Below are 25,871 nucleotides of genomic sequence, written 5' to 3'. Positions count from 1 at the left end.
GTTTGTGCTAAGATACAGTCAGCATCTAGCAGCCCCGGCAGCAGCAATAACCATGGCAGGGGAGATGACCATTCTGGGTGAGTGACCCCGTCCTGGGTCCCCGTTTTTGGGACGAATAGGGGCGATCGGGTTTTGTCGGGATGGTGGTGGATGTCGCTGTGCGTCCCTTCTAACCAGGTGTCGCTGGTATGGGCCCCGGGATGGTTGATAGAGAAAGGGAGGGGCGCTACCTGCTTTCCTGGAGGGAAGGAGGCACTTCTGGCGTTGGAAGGGAGGAAAGGGGGCGGTGACGGCCCAGTTACTGGACGCAGCTGATGTTTGTGTGAGAGCTGCAAGAATCCCCCTAGGCTTTGCCCAGGTGGAGGGAGGGATGAACAAACTGTGTTTTAGCATCTTCTGTGAGCGGAGCACCTGTCTGTGCTGCTAGGAGAGATGCCGGATGCAGGCAAGAACTGGCCCCTGTCCTCGAGGAGCCGGAGCAGCCTTAATTGGAGATGACCCGCGCTGGTGTTAATTGGAGATGACCCCGCCGGTCTTAATTGGAGATGACCCGCGCTGGTCTTAATTGGAGATGACCCGCGCTGGTCTTAATTGGAGATGACCCACACTGAGGTGGCCGCAGCACATGCTGCGTTAAAAGGGGTGTTAAAAGGGGAAGAGGTTACGAAACAAAGTGCTCTGTGAGCTGCGAGGGATGAGGTCCTCTTGCCCAGGAGCGTCAGCAAAGGCTCCCCTGTTGCATTTGACCTTGAAAGAATGGCGAGGGGGCAGCACCTCCTCTGGACGGTGACCTGGCTTCTGAATCAAAAAGACCTGATGTAAAGCAGCCTGCCCCTGCCTTGGGTCAGGCTGAGAGATTTGTGTCTCACTGTGGATCAGGCAAAGCCACTCAACATCTCTGTGGCCTAAGGGAAATTCTGGGACTCAAAGTCTCAAAGCAAGTGGATCTGCACTGGTTGAGGTAGTTTCCATGCTGGGACTTCCCTATGCCAGCAAAATTGCAGGTCTGTTTGAAAGGGGTGGAGGTGTTGCCAGCAGGGATTAAACAGAAACTGGGTCCTATAGGAACTTCTTTTTAATTACCTAGTTGGTAGCTGTGGACATTCAAATTTGGAAGAAGTTGTAGATGAAAGGAAGACACATTGCTGTTTCTTGTTTGAGGACTCTTGGATGTTGAATTAACTGTTAAGTAATCCTGAAAAGATTTGTAAAGCAACTTCCATATTTAAGGTATTGTAGACTTAGTGAAGACTGAATAAATGCTCTCCAGAATCCAATAAATGGTATTTCTTTTGCTCTTAGGTGGGAGTTAATATTGCCAGCTTCAGAGATGATGAAATGTGTTTGAAATTTGGCCCAAAGGAGGGAGGGGAAAAAAAGATCAACAGTTGGCATAATATTTGTGAGTTGGTTATAGAACAAGTTGCTAATTATCTTATCATTTGGGTATAGTGTGAATTGAGTGCTTGTAGGTTTCTACTATCTATAAAATCAAATGCTGGGAGAACCAGTCACAGAATTTTAGAGTTGGAAAAAATTTCATTGATTGTCCATTTTACTCATAACTGAAAAGTATCACTACTACAAGTATAGTCATTTAGAACTATAGGCAAAGACCTCAAATGAAGAGGATTTCACTACCTTCCACCATTGCTTCTAGTTCAACATTCTAGGATTTTTCTTCCATGAGTCATCCTTTTAAAAAACTTGACAGCTATACTATCCCTACTTAGGCTTCCCTATGTTATGGGTAAATATCCCCAGTTCCTTCAACCCATGCCCAAAGGCATTATCTTTGCCTTCACTATTTTGGTTGCTTGCTTCTGGACATTTTCTAGCTTATCAGTATCATTCATGATCTTTGGGCCCAGAATGGAGCAGATCATCCCTAATGTAGTCTGATCAGGGAATTTATGCTATCACCACTTTATTTTGGAAGGATGCCTCTCAGTGCAACACAAGATGACCTTAGACTTTTTTAGTTGTTGTAACACAAAGTAGCTTCTTTATTCAGTATTTAAATGGACTGTTTGTACTACCCTCTCACGTAGTTCCTAATATGTTGCCTTGGAACTGTCAGTCTTAGGTACATGAATCATCTTAATACTGTAGATTATAAATTATTTGGGGATAGGAATTGTGAAGCCTTTTTTCCTTTTTTTAACCTTCCTACCACCCCAATCAAATTTAGTCTTTTGTTGTCGTTTAGTTATGTCCAACTCTCTGTGACTCTTATTTTGGGGTTTTCTTGGCAAAGATACTGGAGTGGTTTGCCATTTCATTTTACAGACAAGGAACTGAGGCAAACAGGGTTAAGTGATTTGCCCAGGGTCTCACATAGCTAGTTAAGTGTCAATAAGGTTGGGTCTGAACTCATGAGGTCTTCCTGATTCCAAGCCCAGTGCTCTATGTACTGTGCCATCTAGCTGCCCCATTAGTGAAAGCAGTAGATATTTAATAAATGTTTATTGAATAAATGAAATAAGTAGATGTGCAAGAAAACAAGTGTTGAGAGTTTGTGATTTTAGTATTGACCCAGATCCAGTGAAGTTCAAAAAGGTTTCTTCTAAATGGTCTTTATTTTAGGAACTTAAGATATTGGTGAACCTTAGTATATTGTAGTGGTGTATTACAACATGATTAAATTATATATTCTAATTTGATTATATTTCAGGTTCAGCTATCCTAACTCTTCTTTTGGCTGGCTATTGGGCACAGCAGTATTTGCCTCCGCCTACTCCTAAAGTGATAGGCATTGACCTTGGTACCACCTACTGTTCAGTTGGGGCATTTCTTCCTGGCACAGGAAAGGTGAAGGTCATTCCAGATGAAAGTGGTCATAATAGCATACCTAGCATGGTATCTTTTACTGAAACTGATGTCCACGTAGGATATGATGGATTGGAGCTGGCAGATTCAAATCCACAGAACACAATATATGATGCCAAACGATTCATAGGAAAGATTTTCACCCAGGAAGAACTGGAGACAGAAAGTAGTAGATATCCATTTAAGGTAAGAGATTATTCAATAAGTCTGATATCTCATTTACCTCCCTTCACTCTGAGACAAAGAACTTGTGTGATTATAAATTCTTTGTGTGTGTGTGTGTGTGTGTGTGTGTAAAACTGGTTCCTATACTGTAATTGATCTACGGACAATGATTTATTAAGCATCTACTCCAGGCACTATGCTAGGTCATGGGGAACATGTACATATATACATATATAAGTTATATGTAAGTGAGGAGGAGAAGGGAGCACAACCTAGGTATTAGGAACAACTAGTTCGGAGGCAGAGAAATAGTACAAGGGGTGTCATGTGTAAGAAACAGAAGGCCAGCTTGACTGATCTATAGCATATATAAGGGGGAGTAATGTATAATAAGGTGGGAAAAGTAGGTTGAGATCAGGCTGACAAAAAAGAGAAGTTTATATTTGATCTTTAAGTAGTGGAGAATCAGTGGAGTTTTTTGAATAGGAGAAGTACCTCCTTTAGGGAAATTACTTTATCATCTGCATGGTGGATGAATTGAAATGAGGAGAGATTTAAAGCAGGGAAATCAATTAGGAGGCCATTATAATAGTTCAGGTGAGAAATAATGGAGGACCTGAATTAGGGTTGTGGCTGTATGAGGATAGAGAAAGAGATGAATACAAGAGATGTTGTAAAGGTAGAAACAAAAAATTTTTTTAACTTTTCATCTATGGGGTGAGTGAAAGTGTAGAGTCAAGGATAACACTGAAGATGAGAACCTGGGTAAGTGGTGCCTTCAGTAGAAAGTGAGACAGAGCACCGCCCTGGATTCAGGAGGACCTGAGTTCAAATCCAGCCTCCAAAACAGCACTTGCTAGTTGTGTGACCCTGGGCAAGTCACTTAACCCTATTGCCTAACCAAAAAAAAAGAAAGTGAGACAGAAGACAAATGGGTCTTGAGGAAAAAGGTAATGAATTTAGTTTTGAAAGTTTTTGAATTTTAGAAGGCTGCAGGACATCCAGGTAGAAATTTTCAGTAGGCAATTTGTGATGTATAGGATGAGAGCTCAGGAGAGAGACTAGGAATAGATTCATAGATCTGGGATTTATCAGGGATACAAGACAAAAATGAAACAGTCCCTATACTCAAGGAATATACATGTGCATATATATTTATATGCATAATTATACAAAAAGAATACAAGGTGTTTTGGGGATGGAGGGAACTGACTGCTGGGAAGAAGGATCAGGAAAGGCTTCATGTAAAAGGTAGTGCTTGAATTGAGTTTTGATGTTAACCAGAGACTCCAAGTGGTGGAGGTAAGGAGAGAAAGCATTCCAGGCCTGGAGAAAAGCCATGGAGGGGAGATGGAATTCTATGGCAAGTAGGCAGCATGACTGAACTGCAGAGTTTACAAGGGAGTAATGTATAAAAATATAGGAAGGAGTCATGTAAAGAATTGCTTAAAATGCCAGACAGGACTTCATATTTAATCCTAGAAGTAATAGGAAGCCATTCGAGTTTATTGAGTAAGAGGTTGATTTGGTCAGATTTGGGCTTTAGGAAAATCACTGACAGCTATCTGAAGGATTAATTGGAGTGGAAAGAATCATCAGAGAAATTAAATAGGAGGCTATTGTAATAGTCCAGGTGAGAATCAAGTCAACAAGCATTTATTAATCACCCATATGTTCCATGAGTTGTATTAAGTACAGGAGATAAAAAGAAAAGCAAAAACAGTCTATACTCTCTAGTAGCTCAACAAAAGGGAGGTCCTTGAGGCAAGGGAGAGACAACAGGAAAGAGGAACATTCCAGCCACGTGGGATAACCAGTTAAAATGCATAGTGTTGAAATATTGAGTGTCTTTTGTGAGAAACAGCAAGAAGGCCACTATTTCAGAGTATATGCAAGGGAGTAAGAACGGGAAGGTAGGAAGGGAATAGGTTATGAAGGGCCACAGGGGTCTCACAGCAAGGCCCAGAAGCCCAAGGGCAATCCACCAATGAGGCCCTGCCTCCTTGAAAGACAGCAACCCTGGAGGCAAACTGGTAGTCCCAGACCAACAGCCCAGTAAGGCCCCATCCCCAGCACAGGCCACCAATCCGCCCTACCCCTGGTGCCAGCCATCAGTGAAGTGCTGCCCCCAGTTCAAGCCAGCAGGGAAGTCCTGAGGCCTAATGAAAGCCAGCAGCAAGGTCCTGAGCTGTGGCACAAAAAGCCTGGGACAGTGTAGGAAGAGAACCCAACTCTTACATAAAAGCACAACGTCAGAAAATATGCAGAAAAAAATAAGTAAAACAAAAACAAACAAAAAAAACCCTTGACTATAGAAGGTTACTATGGTGATAGGGAGGATCAAGGCACAAACTTAGAAGAGGATAACAGTGTCCAAATAAAAAAATGTCTACATGTGAAGTCTCAAAGGAAAATGTATGTTGGTCTGAGGCCCAAAAAGAACTCCTAGAAGATTTTAAAAAGGGTTTTAAAAAGCAGATTAGAGAATCAGAAGAAAAATCAGGAAAAGAGAATCATGAAAAATGAGTCAACAGTATGGTAAAAGAAACACCAAAAAAAAAAATGTAAAGAGAGATTTAAAAAAAATCACTGAAGTAAATAATTCCTTAAAAAGTGGAGTTGGCTAAATGGAAAAGAGATACAAAAATTCAATGAAGAAAACGATTCCTTAACAATTAGAACTGGGCGAGTAGAAGTTAATGACTCCATAAGACTTCAAGAAATGATAAAATGAAATCAAAAGAATAAAAAAAATAAAGAAAATGTGAAATTTCTCATTGGAAAAATAACTGACATGGAAAATAGATCCAGGGGAAATCATTTAAGAATCATTGGACTACCTGAAAACCATGATAAAAAAAAGAGTCTGGACAGCATCTTTCAAGAAATTATCTAGGAAAATTGCCTTGATATCCTAGAACCAGGGGGCAACATAGAAATTGAAAGAGTTCACTGATCACCTAAAAGAGATCTTAAAACAAAAACTCCTAGAAATATTATAGTCAACTTTCAGTGCTCCCAGGTTAAGGAGAAAATACTGCAAGCAGCCAGAAAGAAATAATTCAGATATCATAGAGCCACAGTCAAGATTACACAGAATTTAGCAGCTTCTACATTAAAGAACTAGAGGACTTGGAATATGATATTTCAGAAAACGGAGGAGTTAGGATTACAACCAAGAATTACCTACCCTACCCAACAAAACAGTGTAATTCTTTAGGTGAAAATAAATATTTAATGTGCTGGAGGACTCTCAAGTGTTCCTAATTAAAAGACCAGAGCTAAATTTTAAAAAAAATTGATCTTCAAATACAACACTCGAGAAACATAAAAAGGTAAAAAAGAAGTAAGAAAGAGAAAACAGAGATTCAATAAGGTTAAATTGTTTATTATATTCCTATGTTGTAAGATGACATTTGTAACTCTTAAGAACTTTTATCACTATAAGAGCAATTAGAAGGAGTGTATACATTGACAAAAGTGTAGGTGTGAGATGATTATGATGAGATGATATCTAAGTTAAGGGGTGAGAAAGAAGCTTGCACTGTGAGAAGATGGAAGGAGGAGATGGAATGGGGCAAATTATCTTACATAGAAGAAGTGTGAAAGAGCTATTACAGTAAAGAAGAAGAGGGGGGTGGGCAATGCTTGAACCTTACTCTCATGAAAATGGGCTCAAAAAGGGATACCATATACTCAGTTGGATATCAAAATCTATTTTACCTATAAGGAAGAAAAAAAGGGATGGAGATATTGGGGAGGTGCGAACTTACAGAAAGGAGGGCAGATTTGGGGAGGCATTGGTCAGAGTAAAACACTTGTGAAGAGAGGCAGGGTAAAAGTAAGAGAGAGAAAGACAAGGGAAAAATAGGATGGAGGGAAATATACAGTTAGTTATCAGAACTTTAAATGTGAATGAGATGAACTCATCCATAAAGAAGAAGCAGAAAGCAGAATGGATTAAAAACTGGAATCCTACAATATGCTGTTTACAAGAAACACCTTTGAAGCGGAGAGATACATACAAAGTAAAGGTAAGGGACTGGAGCAGAATCTATTATGCTTCAGCTGAAGTAAAAAAAGAAGGGGATAGTAATCATGATCTCAGACATAGCAAAAATAGATCTAATTAAAAGAGATAAAGAAGGAAACTACATCTTACTAAAAGGTACCATAGACAATGAAGTGTAATATCAAGACTAAACATATGCAACAAATGTAAAGCATCTAAATTTTTAAAGAAGTTAAATGAGTTATAGGAGGAAATAGACAGTAAAACTATACTATTGAGGGACCTCAACTTTCCACTCTCAAAGCTAGATAAATCTAATCATTATATAAGAAAGACCTTAAGAAGGTGAATAGAATTCTAGAAAAGTTAAATATGATAGATCTCTGAAGAAAATTGAATGAGAAAAAGGAATATACCTTTTTCTCACCTGTATGTGGCACCTACACAAAAATTGACCATGTATTAAGCATTAAAAACCTCATAATCACATGCAAAAAAGCAGAAATATTAAATGCATCCTTTTCAGATTATAATGCAATAATAATTACATTCAATAAAGGACAGTGAAAAATAGATTATAAGTCAATAAACATTTATTAATGTTAAATCATAAGTATCATGGTGGGGTTTATGCCAGGAAAGCCTACTTCAATATTAGGAAAACTATTAGCATAATTGACCATATCAATAACAAAATCGACAGAAATCATATGATTATCTCAATAGATGCATAAAAAGCTTTGGCAAAATACAACACCCATTCCTATTAAAAACACTAGAGAGCACAGGAATAATAGGAGCTTGCCTTAAAACGATAAGTAATATTTATCCAAAACCATCAGCATTATTTGTAATGGGGATAAGCTAGAAGCATTCCCAATTAAATGAGGGTGAAGTAATGATGCCCATTATCACAACACTATTATTTAATATTGTACTAGAAATACTAGCTATAGCAATAAGAGAAGAAAAAGAAATTGAAGGAATGAGAATAGGCAACGAGGAAGCAAAACCATCACTCTTTGCAGACAATATGATGGTATGCTTAGAGAATCAACTAAAAAACTAGTTGAAATCATTAACAACTTTAGCAAAATTGCAGGGTACAAAATAAACCCACATAAATAATCAGCATTTCTATATATTACCAATAAAGTCCAGCAGCAAGAGGTAGAAAAAGAAATTCCATTTAAAATTACTGTAGACCATTTAAAATACTTGGGAGTTTATCTGCAAAGACAAACCCAGGAACTATATGAACACAATTACGAAACACTTTTCATGCAAATAAAGTCAGATCTAAACAATTAATTGCTCATGGATAGCCTGAACCAATGTAATAAAAATGACAATTCTGCCAAAATTAATTTGCTTATTCAGTTCCATATCAATCAAACAACCAAAATAATAACAAAATTCATCTGGAAAAAGAAAAGGTCAAGAATATCAAGGGAATCAGTAAAAAAAATGTGAAGGAAGGTGGCCTTGCTATACCAGATCTCAAACTGTATTATAAAGTGGTAAATATCAAAACAATCTGGTGCTGACTAAGAAATAGAGTGTTGGATCAAAGTGGTGGAATAGATTAGGCACACAATGCATTGTGGTAAATGACCATAGTAACCTAGTATTTGATAAACCCAAAGATTTAAGCTTTTGGGACAAAAATTATTTGCGCAAACAATACCAATGCAACCAAGAATAGAAGAAAAGCAGAAAACGAGGGAGGGGGGATTTTTTTTTCCAGCAAATATCTCTTATAAAGGCCTTATTTCTCATATATAGAGAACTGTGTCAAGGGGATATGAGGGTGTGTTGAGATGTCTATATGGACATTAGTTTGGAAATGTCCAATAAATAGTTATGATGTACAACTGAAGTTAAAGAGCCGTGGGCTCAATATATAGATCTGTGAATCAGTAGTAGTGTTCATGATTAAACCTATGTGAGCTGATGAGGTCATTACAAAAGACAGAAGAAGGTATAGGACAGAGTTTTGGGGAACATGTACCATTTGGAAATAAGATGAATAATGATCCATCAAGGAAAACTGAAAGGTAAAAGGAGAAAGAAGTGAAAGGAAACCCAGAGAAAAGGGTACATCAACCAAGAGAGTGTGGTCCAATGCTTCAAAGAAGTGAAGAAGGATGAAGATTGAGAAAAGACCATTAGATCTGACAATAAAAATTCTGGAGTCAGAAAACATGGGTTTGTAGCCTGGTTTCGACAGTTTTGTGACAGTGCGCACCAGCTGAGAGAGTTATTCTGTATTGGAAAGAGCAACAGATTTTGAGGGAGAGGATCTGGGTTTGAAGGAGACTCTGCCTCTTCCTGAGTGGCTTTGGGCAACCTATTCTTTTTGAAATTCAGTTTCATCTTTTGTAAAATAGGGAGAATAATATGTGTTTTGCCTACATCACAAGATTGTTGTGTGAGAATCAAAAAAGAAGTACTATAGAAATATCAGCTGCTTCCAAGGGTGGTGGTACAATAAGGCCAGCCTCTGTTTAGCAGGCAAATTTGGTGTGTTTATTTCTCATAGCTGCGCAGTTGGGGAATTTAGGTAGAATTTCAAGTATTGAAAACTGATTACATTTATATGGTTCATAAATCCAATATGCTTTGTCATGAATGGAGGGCAGGTATGCTTTAGTGAGATCAGAAGTGAAGAGGCATAAGAGGTCTTTAAAAAAAAGTAATTTTGGTGGAATGATAAGGCCAGAATCCAGAGGGATTAAGAAGAGAGTGAGAGGAAAGTGGAGAAACCTATTATAGATGGCCTATTATAGATGACACGGTCTAGGAAACCAAGAAGATTGATTTGGGATGAAATCTTAGAATATTGCTGCCTACCTGAAATTAGGGCATCTGAGAGACTGAGCATCAGATGGGAGGGACAGCGTTATTCAGGGCTGGGAGAAGGGCACCACCTCTTGAAAGACATCTCTGGGAACCCAGGAGAATGACATTGGCTGTTTGATAAAACCATAGATTCCTTTTTCTTCAGCAAAAACAGATCAAATAGGTCCTTTCTTGTTTCCAACTTAGAAAACATCTTTGCACATTGACATAAATGGACTGTGATTAGTATGTAGAACATAAAACAGTAAGATAAATGGGGATAGGTATAGAATGGTATAGGTAAAGAATTATTTTTCTACTACAGAAGTCAGTCACTTGGAACTTGAGTTCTCTGTAAAATAGTGTAATTTTATACCATTATCACAGAGTTGTCCTAAGGAAAGTGCTTTGTAAACCTTAAAGTGTTAATTGAATGTGAATTATTATTCTCTAAGACAACAGACGACATGAATTTTGGCTGTGAAGTTGTCATATAAGAGGATTAGGAGCAGGATTAAAGTAGGGTGGTAATTCTGATTGTCAGAAGACTTGCTCTCAGTGCTCGAAAATGAAGGATATACGGGACTTTGGTTGTTTATATTATCTACCCTGGAGAGTGAAAGAATATAAGTTAATTTATTTGGTATTTGGAGAGTGAAAAAATGTAAGGTAATTATTTTGGCAGTTGGAGGAAATTAGTGTTTGAGACAAGAGGGGTTGGGGAAGGGGAGAATGTTGCTATTTGCCAGGCTCCATATTACTTAAATTTGTAAGGTTTTTTTTTTCCTTAAATTTTTTTAGTCGTATTGTTTTTAGATAATTACATTGCCAATTTTGATCTCGCCAGTGCCTAGTGCAGAGTCTCTGGCCTCTAGTACATGCTAAATAAATGCTTGTCAATTGATTATATTGTGGAAAAAATGAGTAAAGCAGAGATAAGAGGAAACCTACATTCCTCTTATGTACAGAGTTTAATTTCTTTTTTCTTTTTGGCCTCATACAGAATATATTTTATTTTTGATTTTTGATGCCTTTTGTTTTTATATCATCTCTATTTCTGAATATATCTCTCCCTTTTCCCTTACACACTAATCCACACCTTTTAACAAAGAATAAGACAAGAAATAAGAAAAAGAACAATGAAGTAAAAAAAAAAAAACAGCATTAGATCTGACAAAAATTCTGTAGGCAATGTTCAAGTCATTTACCTCTTCAAGGAAGGAAAGGAAGGGTATTTTCTTATCTCTTCCTTGGGGACAAGCTTGGTCATTATATTTATAGTATTTGGTTTCAGGATATTTCTTGTTCTTTCCATTTACATTGTTATAGTTACTGAGTTTTTAAAAAAAAATCTTTTTTTCATCATATCTGAAAAAATTCAGATGCTAATTTTGAAACCATGGCATTTGAGTCCTAATGACTTTACTCTGTGAGCCTCTTTCTTTGCTGCCTTATTGTAGAAATACAAATAACATTCACAAAATTCTTTCCTCCTTACTTTACATAAAAAGGTAGAATTATCAAAAATTGAAAATAGGTTAAAGAGAACCTCTTAATTTTTTGGAACTATCTTGGTATTATCCTTTTATCCATTAAGCTGTTTCACTGTGAGATGTTTCCTTAGCTATAAGCTTGGCAAGAGAAATAAAAGTATTAAATTCAAGCCAGTAAGTTTTCATATTCTTTAACAACTTTAGAAGATGAGCTTTAAAATTACTGGCTAAATAAAATATGGGGATTACCTCTGAATTAGCTATCTTTGCTATTAGTGTACTAAAGCAAATAATAGGTATTTGACTCCAATTTTAAAAATGTTTAATACTAGCACCTTGACATTCTTGACAATGGTGGTTTATAATTGTGGTAAAAAACCTTTGTATTACTTACTAATTTTTAAAAATTGTATGTTACATAATAAAGACTGAACAGAATTAACAAACTCTTTGGACTGACTTATATTGCTTAGGGCATGCTACTGGCATTACAACGTAAAGTAGTTTGGTATAAGCATGTACAGTGGCCTGCTTCTGGACTATGGTCCCTTTTGGTTGAACACATTTATAAGGGATAATAATTTCATGCCTAATCAGCACAGTATAATGTGGATAGAGGGCCAGCCTGGGAGTCAGGAAGATTGGTCTAGCCTTTGGTACAGACTGGCTTAATTTTAATGGCCAAGTCACTTAACCATTCTCTCAGTACCCCAGGCAACTTCCTAACCTTCTAAATTATAAATGAGTTGCTAAGCTTCATTAATAAAGGTAATTTCTACCAATGGGAATTCTCTATCCAGATAAAATTACACACTTGGATCAAATTCAGATTTTCATGTTGTAAAAGACAATTGCTTTTGGTAATTTCACAGAATGAATCCTTTTATATAAAGAAAACATTCTTGGACAGGATAGTCATTGTGGTGGACTTTTCTATGAAGTGTTATGAATTGTTGATTGCTTAATGCCAGTTTTGATTGGAAAAGCAGAACCTGCTATCCTCAGAATATTTGTTCTCTGGTGAAACTGCCACTTTGTTGATCCAAATATTCAGATTTTAGAATCTGTGTACCCCATGATAGCTGAAATAAAAGACTAATATCAAGTCTTTTATGATAACCCACCGTGGTAGCAATTAAGAGATGTTTGCTACTTACATGAGAACATAATGAGGTGAGAAAATATTTCTATAAATACACAGTAATGTTCTTTCAGTATGTGTTCATTTTGATGCACACACATAACAAAGCTAATGAAAACATGACCAGGTTACTAGACGTAGTCAACTGTTTTTATTTTGCTTATGTCTGACTTTGCTAGGGAACAAAAGATCTTAGCAGATCTGAAAAAAAAGTTGCTTATTGGTTAATTTAATGACTAATTAGGCGTGTAGGCAGCATGGTAAATTCAGTGTTGGACTTCGAATCAGGAAGACGTGAGTTCAGTCCTTCAGACACTCACTCTCTCACTTTCCTCATCTGTAAAATGAAGGGATTGGATTTGATGGCATATGATGCCTCTTCCAGCTCAAAATCTCTGATCAAGAATTTATGAAGTCAGCACATGACATAAAGCTAAACCGCTTTGCACAGTTCCTTTTTTGTGTAACAAGGCTTCGATTTCTTCTCGGTGACTTCTGTGTATTCACAGGTCTTAAACAACAATGGAACAGCTGAATTTTCTGTGACAAGCAATGGAACCATCACTGTTTCTCCAGAATATATTGGCACCCAACTGCTCTTGAAGCTGAAGAAAATGGCAGAGGACTACTTTGGGATGCCAGTGTCCAATGCTGTTATTTCTGTGCCAGCAGAATTTGATCTAAGGCAGAGAAATTGTACTATTCAGGCTGCTAATCTTGCAGGTAATATGACTTTGTTTGCTTGTCAGGTACATTACATACCTTACAGTTACGCCAAGTGGCCCTACTTCTTACTCAGAGGCAAAGGTCATTTATACCCAGGTCCTTCGGTTCTTACATATATTTAAATTAGCTCATGGAAAATTCATGAATTGTTTTCATTTTGAGGACTAATAAAGAAAAATATGCCCCTCTCCTCAAAACGAAAACATAACTGTAAGGTATTTAAATAAATAAAAGCAAATAGCATTTGTTTAACACTTTAAGGTTTACAAAGTGCCAGTCAGGTTTTCTCATTTATTTTCCATATGACAGTCCTTCAAATACTTGAAGGTAGTTATCATGTCATATCTCTACCCCATACCTACCAGGTTTTCTCTTCTCTAGGTTAAATAATTCCATTTCCTTCAAATAATCCTTGAATGTTATGATATCCAGGCTTTATCTTCCTAGTTACCTTGCTTACAGTCAATGCCCATACTAAAATATTTTGCCTAGAACTGAACACAGTTCATATGGTGTCTGACCACAGGATTATCATTACCGCCTTTGTTCAAAAGGATATTTCTCTTTATTCATTTTGGGATCAAATTATCCTTTGAGACATCCCAGTGTGTGTCCCAGGGTCTAATTGACTCCATCCTTATCAGTTTTTAGCTTCCTTCAAGATATGGGTCAGATGTCTTATATGAGCCTTATAATTGTTAGTATTCTCTTGCTCCACATATTATCACACATTCATTCATTCATTCATTCATTCAGATAGTGAAATCCCTCAGAAAAATGTAATTTTAATAAGAACAGGGACAATTTTTGCTTTAATCTTTCTGCCCTTAGCTTGATATGTAGTAAGTTATCCATAGTGCCTTGGTAAGTGTTTATTGAATTGAATATAGCATTATTACTTCACATTGGGGTTGCAGTCTACTAAAAACCCCATATTCATATAGGAAAAAATGCTATATAACTACCATTCCCCCATCATGTACTTGTGAATTTTTTTTTAATTAAGCCATATGACTTCATATTTATGTCTTTTAAATTTCATCATATTTTATCAAGCCTCACATTCTAGCTTGTAGAGATCTTTTTTGAATCCCTGGCTCTGTCATATGTCTTATTAATTATTCCCGACCCATGTTGTATCTCTTGCAAATTTGATATACATAATAGATTTGCTTTTATCCAAGTGTCCCAATCTATTATAACTGAAATTCCCAAAGTTTCCACAGAAAAGGTATACCAATGATAATTAAAAAAAATAAAGTAGACTTTTATTACAAGCATATTTACACTCACAGAAGAAAGCATAAGGCTTAACTTGAGACACTCAGATGCCTTGAAAGAAGTGTATCAAAGGAAGAGTGTTAAGGGCAATGATTACATGGAGATTAGTCGGTGAAGAGATGATATAACTAGGTCACAATTTCTGGAAAACATGGTATTTCATCCTCAGCTCAACTATCAGAGGGTATGGGGTGAGATTATATTCAAAAAGGACAAAAAGGATCAATGATCTGAAGAGAAGCATCTTCCAAACTTGGTATCCAGCTTCAGTTCAACAAACAAAATTTATTAAGCATCTGCTGTGTGAAAGGTGCTGGGTACACAAAGACAAAGCCAAAAATGGCCCTGTTCCCCAAGGAGCTTAAACATTTTAATGTGAATATACATACACAGAGAAGTAGATATAAAGTATATATAGAAAGCGATAAAATACTTTCCACATAGAAAGTAATAAAACAAGAGGAAGAGAGCGTATCAACTCGGGGATCAGGAAAGGTCTAATGGAGGTGAATCCTGGGTCGAGTTTTGAAGGAAGCTAGGTAGTCAGAGTTGAGGAGGTAGGGGACGGGACGACTACGTTGCAAAAGCATGGTGGTAGGGGATATAATGTTCTGTGTGGGGAACGGCTATCCAACCAGTTTAGTGGAGAAATTGTGTGAAGGATATTTATTATGAAATAAGACTAAAAACATAGATGGGAGCCATATTGTAAAGAGCTGTAAATGGCGGTTAAAGATTTTATAATCTTTAAGGAGTTCCTCTAGATTTATAACTTGGCAAGTGTCACAACCAGAGCCGTGTTTTGATATTAGGCAGATGGGAAGTACTTAGTTTTCAGTTTTTGTTGATTGCCCTTGTGGCCAACTTTTGGCTGCATTTCACTGTTGTACCTGGTTGTAGCAGTCTTCCACCTTTTCCTGAAGACATGAGACTAGTTTGTTCACCTGCCTGCTTTTGGCAATTGGAAACTTACTGCCAAAGAGCCATGCAAACAGCAGCAGAGCACACACAGATCCGTATCCTGTTGGAGGAACCCTCCACCTCTATTCCCACCCAATGGAAGACATAGAGAGGAGTTAAACAGGGTTAGAGGAGAGTGTTATGTATTGATGGACATCTGAATCTTTGGAGGGCATACTCACATGATCTCACAGAAGTATTATTATCAAGCCCTTTACCTTGTTGTTGTTCAGTTGTTTCAGTCGTGTCTGACTCTTTGTGACCCTATTTGGGGTTTTCTTGGCAAAGATACTGGAATGTTTTGCCATTTCCTGCTGTAGCTGATTTTATTGATGAGGAAACTGAAGCAAACAGGATTAAATGACTTGTCCATGGTCATACAACTAATAAATATGTGAGGCTGAATTTGAACTCAGATCTTCCTGATGCCAAGCCCAGTTCTCTATCCACTGCTCCACCTAGCTACCCTTAACAGTAGGTGGCCCTAAATTACAGATAGGCCCAAGGATGATAGAACAGTGGAAAATTCTAGTGTCTCACTGATATCTAAGAAATTCTTAAATGACAAGGTATTCGATGTTCTTAGTGTGCTTGTTTTCATGTCACTTTAAAGGATGACTTTCAGATATAATTACCTGTAACATATTAGTCACTTTTAAATTTTAACTCCATTTGACTTATTGGCATTTCCTAACATTTTCATTAACAAAATGTTATTTTATTTTTAAAAGTTTATTTCTGTCTACTTGAATCTATAATTCTTACCTAAACTTCCCTCTTCTTTTTAGCCTTGTCTTTTTTGCGTGTTGTCTCTGTCTCTGTCTTGCTCTCTCTCTCTCCCCACCCCCCAATCTGCTTCCATCCCCCTAGTACAGTGGTATCAAATTCAAATAGAACTGCAATCCTGCAGGCTGCATATTGACTTAGAAAAACCCATATGAATGTTATCTGTGTTAGCAGATATTTATTTATATTTCTTTTGTTAAACTTTTCCCAATTACATTTTAATCTGGTTTGGGCCACACTAGGGAGTTTGGCTGCCTGAATTAGACATCTTGTCCCTAGTTCATCAAGCTCAAGAATGTTGAAAACTGAATAATTCACTTTACCCTAGAATCTCCTTCCTATCCTTAATGTCCATCAGTGGTATTTCCATACCCGTGATCTTTGTGTCATCTTTTACTCCAGAAATCGAGTTGCCAAGTGGGCTACCTTGGGCAGTAGTAGATTCTCTTTGATTAGAGTTCCTAAAGTAGAGGCTGGCCATTTTGGAAAGGATTCCTATTCAGGCACATGTTGTATGAGTTCTGAGATCCTTTCTAACCCTGAGATTCTTTCCTTCAGGTTCTGTCTGTTCTGCCTGTGCAGTATCCCTAGTATCATTCTCCTCCTTACCCTTCCCACTGCCATAACACTAATTAGGTCTTCATTAACCTCTTCTTCTGGAGGTTGATGGTGCTTCTCAAAAAGCCTCCCTGTGTATAGTTCTTGCCTCTGCCTAATCTGTCCTGCATATCTCACCTCTGTCATATTGTTCTTCTACCATGTATGAAACATGTATGAAACACATCATTCCAGTTCTCAAAAATTTTCAGTAACTCTCCAATTCCAGCTAGGTAGTGCAGGGGACAGAGTGCTGGGCCTAGAGTCAGGAAGACTTGAGTTCAGATCCTTCCTCAGACAATTATTAGCTGTGTGACTCTGGGCAAGTTACTTAATTTCTGCCTGCCTCAGTTTCCTCAACTATAAAATGGGGATATTAATAGCACCTACTTCACAGGATTGTTGTGATTAATTAATCAATAAACATTTGCTAATGTGCCAGACACTGTGCTAAGAGCCGGGGATACAAAAAGAGACAAAACACAGTCCCTGCCCTCAAGAAGCTTACAATCCAATGGGGAAGACAACATGCAGATAAATATATACAAAGTAAGTTATATACAGGATAAAAGGGAAATAATTAACAGAGGGAGGGCACTGGAATTAAGAGGGGCTGGGGAAGGTTTCCTGTAGAAGGTGAGATTTTGCTTGGGACTTAAAGTCAGAAAAGTCTGTAGTCAGAGTAAAGGAAGGAGAGCATACTAGGCATGAAGGACAGCTAGTCAGAATGCCAAGAGCCTAGAGATGGAGTGTCTTATTCATGATATAGCCAGGAGGCCAGTATCACTGGATCAGAGTAGAGATCGAAGAGTGTCAGGAAGTAAAATGTAAGAAGGCTAGACGGGTAGGAGGTGACCAGGTTATAAAAGGCTTTGAGTTCCAAATAGGCCATTTTGTATTTGCTCCAAGAGGCAATAGAAAGCCAATGGAATTTCATGAGTTGGAGGAGGAGTGATATAATTGGACCTGTGTTTTAGAAAAATCACCTTAGTGGTGGAATGAAGAATGAATTGGAGTGGGGAGAAACTACTGCAGGCTGTTATAATAATCCAGGTGTGAGGTGATGAGGACCTTCATTAAAATGAAGTAAAGGCAGTGTCAGAGCAGAGATGGGGATATGTTCAAGAGATGTTGCAAAGGTGAAGTCAGCAAGCCTTGGTAACAGGTTGGATGTAGGGGTTGAGAGATAGTAAGGAATTCAGGATGATTTGTGGATTGTATGCCTGAAGGACTGTGGGAATGGTATTGCCCTCTGTAATAATTGGGAAGGTGGGAGCATGGGGGGGGGATTGGAGAGGTGAGATTGGAGGTCAGCAGAGAGATTGGAACAGGATAGGTCGATTTGAGAATGATCAGCATAGAAATGGCAGTTAAATCCATGAGTTAACCTACAGTTAAAGGGCATGATCTGGAGGAGGATCCAGTAGAGGAGATGAGGAGTGGTTAAATAGGTAGGAGGAGAACCAGGAGAGAGTGGTGTTCTGAAAACCTAGAGAAAAGAGAGTGTCAAGGAGGAGAACATAGTCAATGGTGTCAAAGGTTACAGAGAGGTCAAGGAGAATGAGAACTGACAAAAGACCATTGGATGTGGCACCTAAGAGATCATTAGTAACTTTGGAGAGAGCAATTTTGGTGGAATGATCAGGCCAGAATCCAGAGGGATTAAGAAGAGAGTGAGAGGAGAGAAAGTGGAAAAACCTGTTGTAGATGGCCTTTTTGAGGAGTTTAGCCAAAATGTAGAAGAGATATAGGACAATAGTTAGCAGAAATGGAAGGATCAAGTGAAGAGGGTTTTTTTAGGATGGGGAGACATGGGCATGTTTGTTGGTAGTAGGAAATGAGCCTAAACAGGAAAAGATTGAAAATAAGTGAAAGAGTGGGAACAACAGAGAGAGCAACCTGTTTGGAGGAGAGATGGGTTGGAATGGGATCACTTGAACAAGTAGAGGGGTTAACTTTGGGAAGGAGTGAGGCCATTTCATCATGTAAGACAGGAGTGAAGGAGGAGAAAGTGGCAGAAGGCATCTGAGTGATGGGAGAAGAAGAAAATCACAGTGAATGGCCTCAGTTTTTTTTCTGTAAAATGTAAGAAAAGGTTCTCAGCTGAGATGAGGAAAGGGGGAGCCATAGGAGGTTTGAAGAGGGAGGAAAAGGCTTGGAGGAGTCCCTGTGGAGTGAGTTGATAAGGGAGCTGTAGTAGGATTGCCTAGCAGCAGTGAGGACTCAGATGAGGTCATGTAATATTAATTTGTAGTGGACCCAGTCAGAATGGTTGCTGGATTTTCTCCACCTTCATTTAGTGGCTCCTATGTAGGAATGAAGATGATAAATGGTGGGAGTGATTCAAGGCTTGGCTGAGTATAATCAGTAATAATGGTAAGTGAACCAGTCATTCAAAGGAGGAGGACAGTGTAGAGTTGAATTGGTGCACCATGAAGTCAAGATGGGCGGCAAGAGGAAAGAGTGTCTAGTGCAGGCTAGATGACCTGAGACAGAATTGAGTGGTCAAGGGATTGGAGGTCATAGTGTGGATAAAGAGTAGGGTAATATAAGGGAAGACAGAGCGAGAGGTGAAAAGCCAATAGATTATGGTCAGATAATGCAATTGTGGGTGACAGCAAGATTAAGCATATGACCGTCTTTGCGTGCACCTGAGCTGTAGGCTGGAAGAGTAGTTCACAAGAGGTGAAGTAGTTTGAGGAGCTGAGTGGTAAGTTAGGTATCAAACTCATTGAGAAAAGAAGATTCACCTGGAGGCTTGCCAGGATTTTGATTGGGTGGTAGATATGAATAGCATGAACCTCAAAGGAAGAGAGGATACTGAGTGCTGGAAGAAGGGGGAGAACCTCAGTATTCTAGCTCCTCCACCTTGACTAGTGAGCTGAGGAAAATGAGTGAAGATGTAGCCAGTACTGGAGAAAGTGGACAAGGGAGGCTGTGTCATCTGGTGGGGAGGCAGAAAGCACTTAGCACAGTACCTGGCACATGGTAGGTATTTAATAATTGCTTATTCCCTTGACTTCCTTTCCCATGTTGCAAAGAGGGCCCTCTACATCTGACTCCTCTTTAACTCTCCAGTCTTCTTTCACAGTATTCTACCTTACTGTATTTTCCAACCAAATAAATTAGTGACTGCTCCACCCCCACCCCTCCCAAACAGTTCCCATACTGTCCTACTTCTTTGCTCATTCAAATGTAGGCATCCTAAGGGTAGGTAGTCATTCTTTCTATTCCCAGGACCTGGTAAGTAGTAGGTACTTAATAAATGACTGTTAATTGATTTATTGCCCATCTTGTTCCCTCCTCCTCGATAGCTCCCTTTCCTTGTTTATTTCATGACAATCCTTTCAGTTTCCACCCCACTGCTGCTCTGTGAGGTCTTCCTTGATTCTTTATAAATGATTGCTCTCTCATTACCATTTTTCTTTTTCATCTTCTAGGACTAAACATCTTAAGAGTAATTAATGAACCCACAGCAGCAGCTATGGCTTATGGACTTCACAAGGTGGATGTTTTTAATGTCTTGGTGGTAGATTTGGGTGGAGGAACACTAGATGTTTCCTTACTCAACAAACAAGGAGGAATGTTTTTAACCAGAGCCATGGCAGGTAAGGAGATTTTATAGAAGTTCAAATCATAATGCCTATCTAGTGAACGGACCAGTTGTTCATTCTTTGTCTTTATTTTGGTAATATGTGTAATTTATCTCATTGTATGTAGGCTTATAATTAAAGTATATCAATAAAAGTTCTGAGTTGCTTTTTGAAACCTTGTCTACTCTGACATCCAAAGTATATTATAAATTTATGGGGTACCTATTCTATTGTAGCTTATTTTAATATCATTAAATGATTTTTGTACATAAAGAAATATATGAAAGGGGGTAAACTCCTTAAAATTAATAGAATTGATTTCTTAATTTTAATAAACTGACTTTGAGCATTTTATACTGTCCTCTTGAATCTCTTGTCCTTTTCCAAAGTTACCAATGATCTTCTAATTGACAGATTAAAAGGTTTTTGTCTTTCTTGACTCCTGCAGCATTTGATACTTCTAACTACTCTCTCTTCCTGGACACTCTCTCTTCATGACATTACCCTCTCCTGGTTCTTCTCTCTCTTTCTGCACCTTCTCAGTTCCCGCTAGCTGTAGTCCCAGGCTCTGTCCTGGTCCTTCTCTTTTTGTTCAGTGCTATATCACTTGGCAATCTCATCATCTCCCATGGGGGAGGGGGATTCAGTTGTCATCTCTATGTAGATGATTATCAGAACTATGTATTTAGCTCCAGCCTGTCTCCTGAGCTGTGGTCATGCATTACTAGCTGCCTTTTGGCCATCTCTAACTTGATGTCCTATAGGCATCTCAAACTCCACCTGTCCAAAACAGAACTCTTTATTTTTTCCCTGTCTCCCAAACCCTCCCATTTTATGACCACCTCTATTACTGTCAAAGGCACCATTCATCCTAGTCACCCCAGCTCATAATCTTGGTATCACCCTCCGCTACTCACTTTCATCCCTAATCTCCTGTTATATTCAATAATCTTTTTGTTTTCAAAACATCTCTCCTATATGCCTCCTCCTCTTTACTCACATAGCCACAATCCTAGTTCAAGCCCTTGTCACCTCTCACCAGACTGTTTCAATAGCCATGTATCCCAGGTCTCTGTCTCAAGTATCACCTCATTCCAGTCCATCCTTCACTCAGCCACCAAGGTGAGTTTTCTAAAGCATGTGTGCCCCCCTCACCCCTGCTCTGTGAGTTCTGGTGGCACTCTATTATCTCCCAGATCAAATATAAAGTGACCTTTTTGACATTTAATGCCCATCATAACTTGGCCCCCTCTACCTTTCCAGTCTTCTTATACTTTATTCTCCTTTACACAGTCTGTGATCCATTTAAAAAATTTTTTCTTTCTTTCAAAGTAGACCTTGGGAAAAATCTGTTCATTCAAACAGAACAAAACTGTATTGGTGCCAAAGATAATCTGAGTTCTCAAAATTTTTTTTAAACTTAGGAAACAATAAACTTGGAGGTCAGGACTTCAATCAGAGATTGCTTCAGTACTTATACAAGGAGATCTATCAAACTTATGGGTCTTTGCCTTCCAGAAAAGAGGAGATTCATCGATTAAGACAGGCTGTGGAAATGGTCAAGTTAAATCTGACTCTTCATCATTCTGCCAGGATTTCAGTGTCACTTACTATAGGGGAAACAAAAGACTTAAAGAATACTGCACAAAATAAGGAACATGAGAGTAAACCTTCAGAGGACAAACTGTTCACAGAAAATGCCCGTCATAAGAATATTATGTTCAGAGTTAACTCTCCTGAAACAGATGGAAACCTAAGTCAGGTTCTTTTTGAAGCAGAAATCTCAAGGAAACTATTTGATACACTGAATGAGGATCTCTTTCAGAAAATTCTTATACCAATTCAACAGGTGCTGAAAGAAGGGAATCTACAGAAGACTGAGATTGATGAAGTGGTTTTGGTAGGGGGTTCTACTCGTATTCCCCGAATACGCCAGCTAATTCAAGAGTTTTTTGGAAAGAGTCCCAACACATCTGTAGACCCCGACCTAGCTGTTGTGATGGGAGTGGCGATTCAAGCAGGTATTGATGGTGGATCTTGGCCTCTTCAAGTCAGTGCTATAGAAATTCCCAATAGACATTTAAGAAAGACCAACTTCAATTGAATTAATCCTTCTCACCTAGTGACCATTTTCTCTTTATTATACCTCTTTAACGCAACAAAGGGTAAAAGTAAAGCTCTAAGATACTTTAATGAAGATAATTCTCAAACTTACCTGGAAACAACAACATCTAGATGTTGGCAAATTTAATATAGCCCTTAATTTATTAAGATTAGCTGTATCCCTAGGCTCCTTTCTGTCCTCTATACTCATTCTTACTTGCTTTTGAATGGATCCTTTTCCAAAGGAAAGAACTGTTCAAAAGTGATGTAATTTAAATGAATTTTCATATGAGGGTCATCTAGAATATAGGCTATATAGGACTGAAAGGATCATATGCATTATTTATAATTGTTCTTTGTAAAAATAGAATAGTGCTATTTGTAAGATGCTGAGTTTTCTACTAAATTTTATTAGTGGAAGTTGTCAGATTGTTTACTTAGTAAACTTAGTAAACTGGTAAGTTACTGGTAACTTAATGTTACTAGTACTTTGAAATATCTGTCCTGTAAGTGTTGCTATAACATCTGGCTCCAGCCCCAGGTATTTATAGTGAATAGGAGATAAAGCATAGCAGTATTAATACAGACAGCATCTATAATGCTTACCATCATCTTACCCAAACAATTCTTGTTAAATTGATGAAAAATCGACTTTCAAAAATCAGAGTGTGTTATAAATACTTGTTGATATGTTTTGTTTTAAAGAACTGATGGAAAAATGCCAAAGATGAATTAAATTATGGGAGAAATTGTGCTTTCTTGTACTTTTGAAACTGTAAACTTTTAGGTCTTAGAATTTCAAATACTCTTTTTCAAGGTACTTAAAAAGTTTCCTAATGCTCAAATCTCCATACTGTTTAGGTTTTTAATCCAAAAGTAAGTAAGTCAAAATTACATAAAATATTTGGATTAGTTTTATTAAAACATTTTAAAATTTTGAACATATAAAAAACTGATTTTTCCCACAATTTGAAAATGTCTTAGAAAAAGAAAATAGCAACATGGGTCCTTTAGGCAATGACTTTGCATTGTTCACTACTTTTGAACCTTTAATAAAATTAAGTGAAGTCTACACACACACACACACACACAGCCTTGTTAATGAGTAAGGAATGTAATTTTTAATTTTTTATTAAACTCTCAAAGTGTTTAATTAGATCTACAATGGAAATATGAACAATAGAAATAATATTCTTCACATTCCTCAAATTAATATCCATTTTTCCATTTTCTACCTCTCAACCTAATGTAGACTAGGAAGGGAACTTGTGCCCTACAGGTTCCCTCATACAAACTGGGGAAACAAGATAGAGTTTTGGAGGTACTGAGCACTGGCTATTCCTAGCTGTCTCAGTTGTTGAATGTGGTTTAAATGAGAAAAACAGGACACACATCTTGTATGGGATAATTTATATGTAAATGTTTTCCTCTTTTTAAGAACATAATACATTTTGGATGTGTATATATAGCTAATGGTTTTTAGTATGCGATATTTTTTTTAGCAAGGTCCTTACATAGTTACAGAAAGGGAATGAATTATTTATTTTTTATCAGAGGGAAGTCTCGGTACTGTATTTTGGCTCAGACCACTGAATTAGCAACAGATTTTGAGTTTAACAAATTGTACATAACAGATATGCAGATTTATTTATGTGTACAAATGATTGATATGTCTCAGTGAAGTAAATCTTTCAGTTTCTTTTTTAAATTGTGCACTTTATTCTCCATTTTGTACCGTTTAGCTATACAGCTATTTGGAAATCTGGTACAGATTTTGTGGAACGCATAGAAGATGGGAATTGTAGCTTTTGGGAATGAAGTTGAAGCAACACATGTAGCCATTGGTAAAGGCAGGAAGTGTCATTTCCCAGTATATAGAATTCTAATAAGCCTTAGAGTTTATCCTCAAGCCTTTCTTCCCATTCTCAAAATGACAGCATTGAAATTATCAGTCTGGATAAAAAGCAAATGACCTCAAAATATAAAAATGTTGCCAATAACCAAACTAGGTAATTCCTATTTATATAATATAATCCCAAAATAATGTAATGCTAAAAAGTAGAATGAGAGTGAAAACTTTAATTTCTTAATAAAGTACTGTATTAATATTTGGAACAATTCAGTTAAATTGTCATTTTTAATAAATTTTATTAATGTACCCTTTTTAAAATGAGCACTTTGCAATAAAAATTACAAATTATTTTCTATAATACAATTTGTTTCTAAGTGCCTCTATTTTCAATTTGTTTCTGAGTGCCTCTGTTTTCTTCTTAGCTGATTTACTAACCTTGCAAATTAGGAATACTTACGGCTTTAGGGATACTACAATCTAAATAAGAGTTTGTGACTTTTGAGTTACCTCTCATTTAACCTTATTTAGCATAACGATATCTTTCTTGTGATACCCATCTATATGATGAGGTCCTTTCTAAACCACCTTGGAAAAGGCTACCTAGAAATTATTGGCTTTTAAATAAAATTTCTATTTATGTCTTTTGGGTTGTTGTTGTTTTTGGTTTTTTTTTTTAATATCACTGGAGCTCTGCCACCATCTCAGAGAACCATCCTATATAAACAAATATTTTATAAAAAATAAATAAAAATAGGAAGATAAAAGAAAGTCAACAAAACAGATCAATATTTTGAAAAAGTGAAAATATATTCAGTGTATCATACCCACAGATCTTCCACCTCTGTGGAGGAGTCAGGTGAAGGTTTCTTCTCATAGCTCTTCTTTGAATACAGACTTGTTCTTTGTAATTTTGCAGCATTCACTTTTGACTATTTTCTAACTGTTCCTTCTATTCACATTGTTGTAGCCATTTTCTTGTTTCCTTAGTTGTTTCCTTGGTTCTGTTTTATTTGCTCTGCTTCAGGTCATGTAAATCCACGCTTCTCTGTGTTAATCTTATTTATCATTTCTTTTAATGCATTGATATTCCATGATGGTTATGTACCAAAGTTTGTTTAGACATTCTCCAGTCAATGGGCATCTACTTTGCTTCCAATTCTTTGCTACCACAAAAAGTGCTGCTATAAATATTTTGGTATATAGAGGGACTTTCTTCTTATCAATGTTTCAAATACCTCTCATTTGAAATCCATCTTTTTTCATTTATGTTTAGGCTCAGGTTTGCAGGATATTTCACTGTCGGTTGTACCTTGAACTCATTTGCTAATCAGAACACATTATTCAATTCCCTTCTGTGATTTCATAATATTCAAATAATCTTTGTTTTATAGTTGAAGGTCTTTCTGTTGGTGACTGAATTTATCATTTGTCCTTGTTAATTATAAATTTAACCACTATGTGTCTTGGAATTTGCAGCATAGAGTTTTTCCAG

At 37.4% G+C, this 25,871-nt stretch overlaps 1 protein-coding gene across 1 annotated transcript; it reads left to right on the top strand.

Moving 5' to 3' along the window:
• Nucleotides 1-25,020, top strand: HSPA13 (heat shock protein family A (Hsp70) member 13). The gene is made up of 5 exons (XM_027843675.1): nucleotides 1-77; nucleotides 2,675-3,015; nucleotides 12,991-13,204; nucleotides 20,272-20,439; nucleotides 21,849-25,020. Exons 1-5 carry the CDS (start codon nucleotides 53-55, stop codon nucleotides 22,526-22,528), a joined length of 1,428 nt encoding a protein of 475 aa, XP_027699476.1. The 5' UTR covers nucleotides 1-52; the 3' UTR covers nucleotides 22,529-25,020.
• The last annotated feature ends 851 nt before the right edge of the window (nucleotides 25,021-25,871 follow it).

Source organism: Vombatus ursinus, unplaced genomic scaffold (assembly GCF_900497805.2).
Source record: "Vombatus ursinus unplaced genomic scaffold, bare-nosed wombat genome assembly UNPS02014924.1, whole genome shotgun sequence".
NCBI lineage: Eukaryota > Metazoa > Chordata > Mammalia > Diprotodontia > Vombatidae > Vombatus > Vombatus ursinus.
The sequence above is the reverse complement of the archived record's forward strand: the minus strand, read 5'-3'. Positions and strand labels throughout refer to the sequence as shown.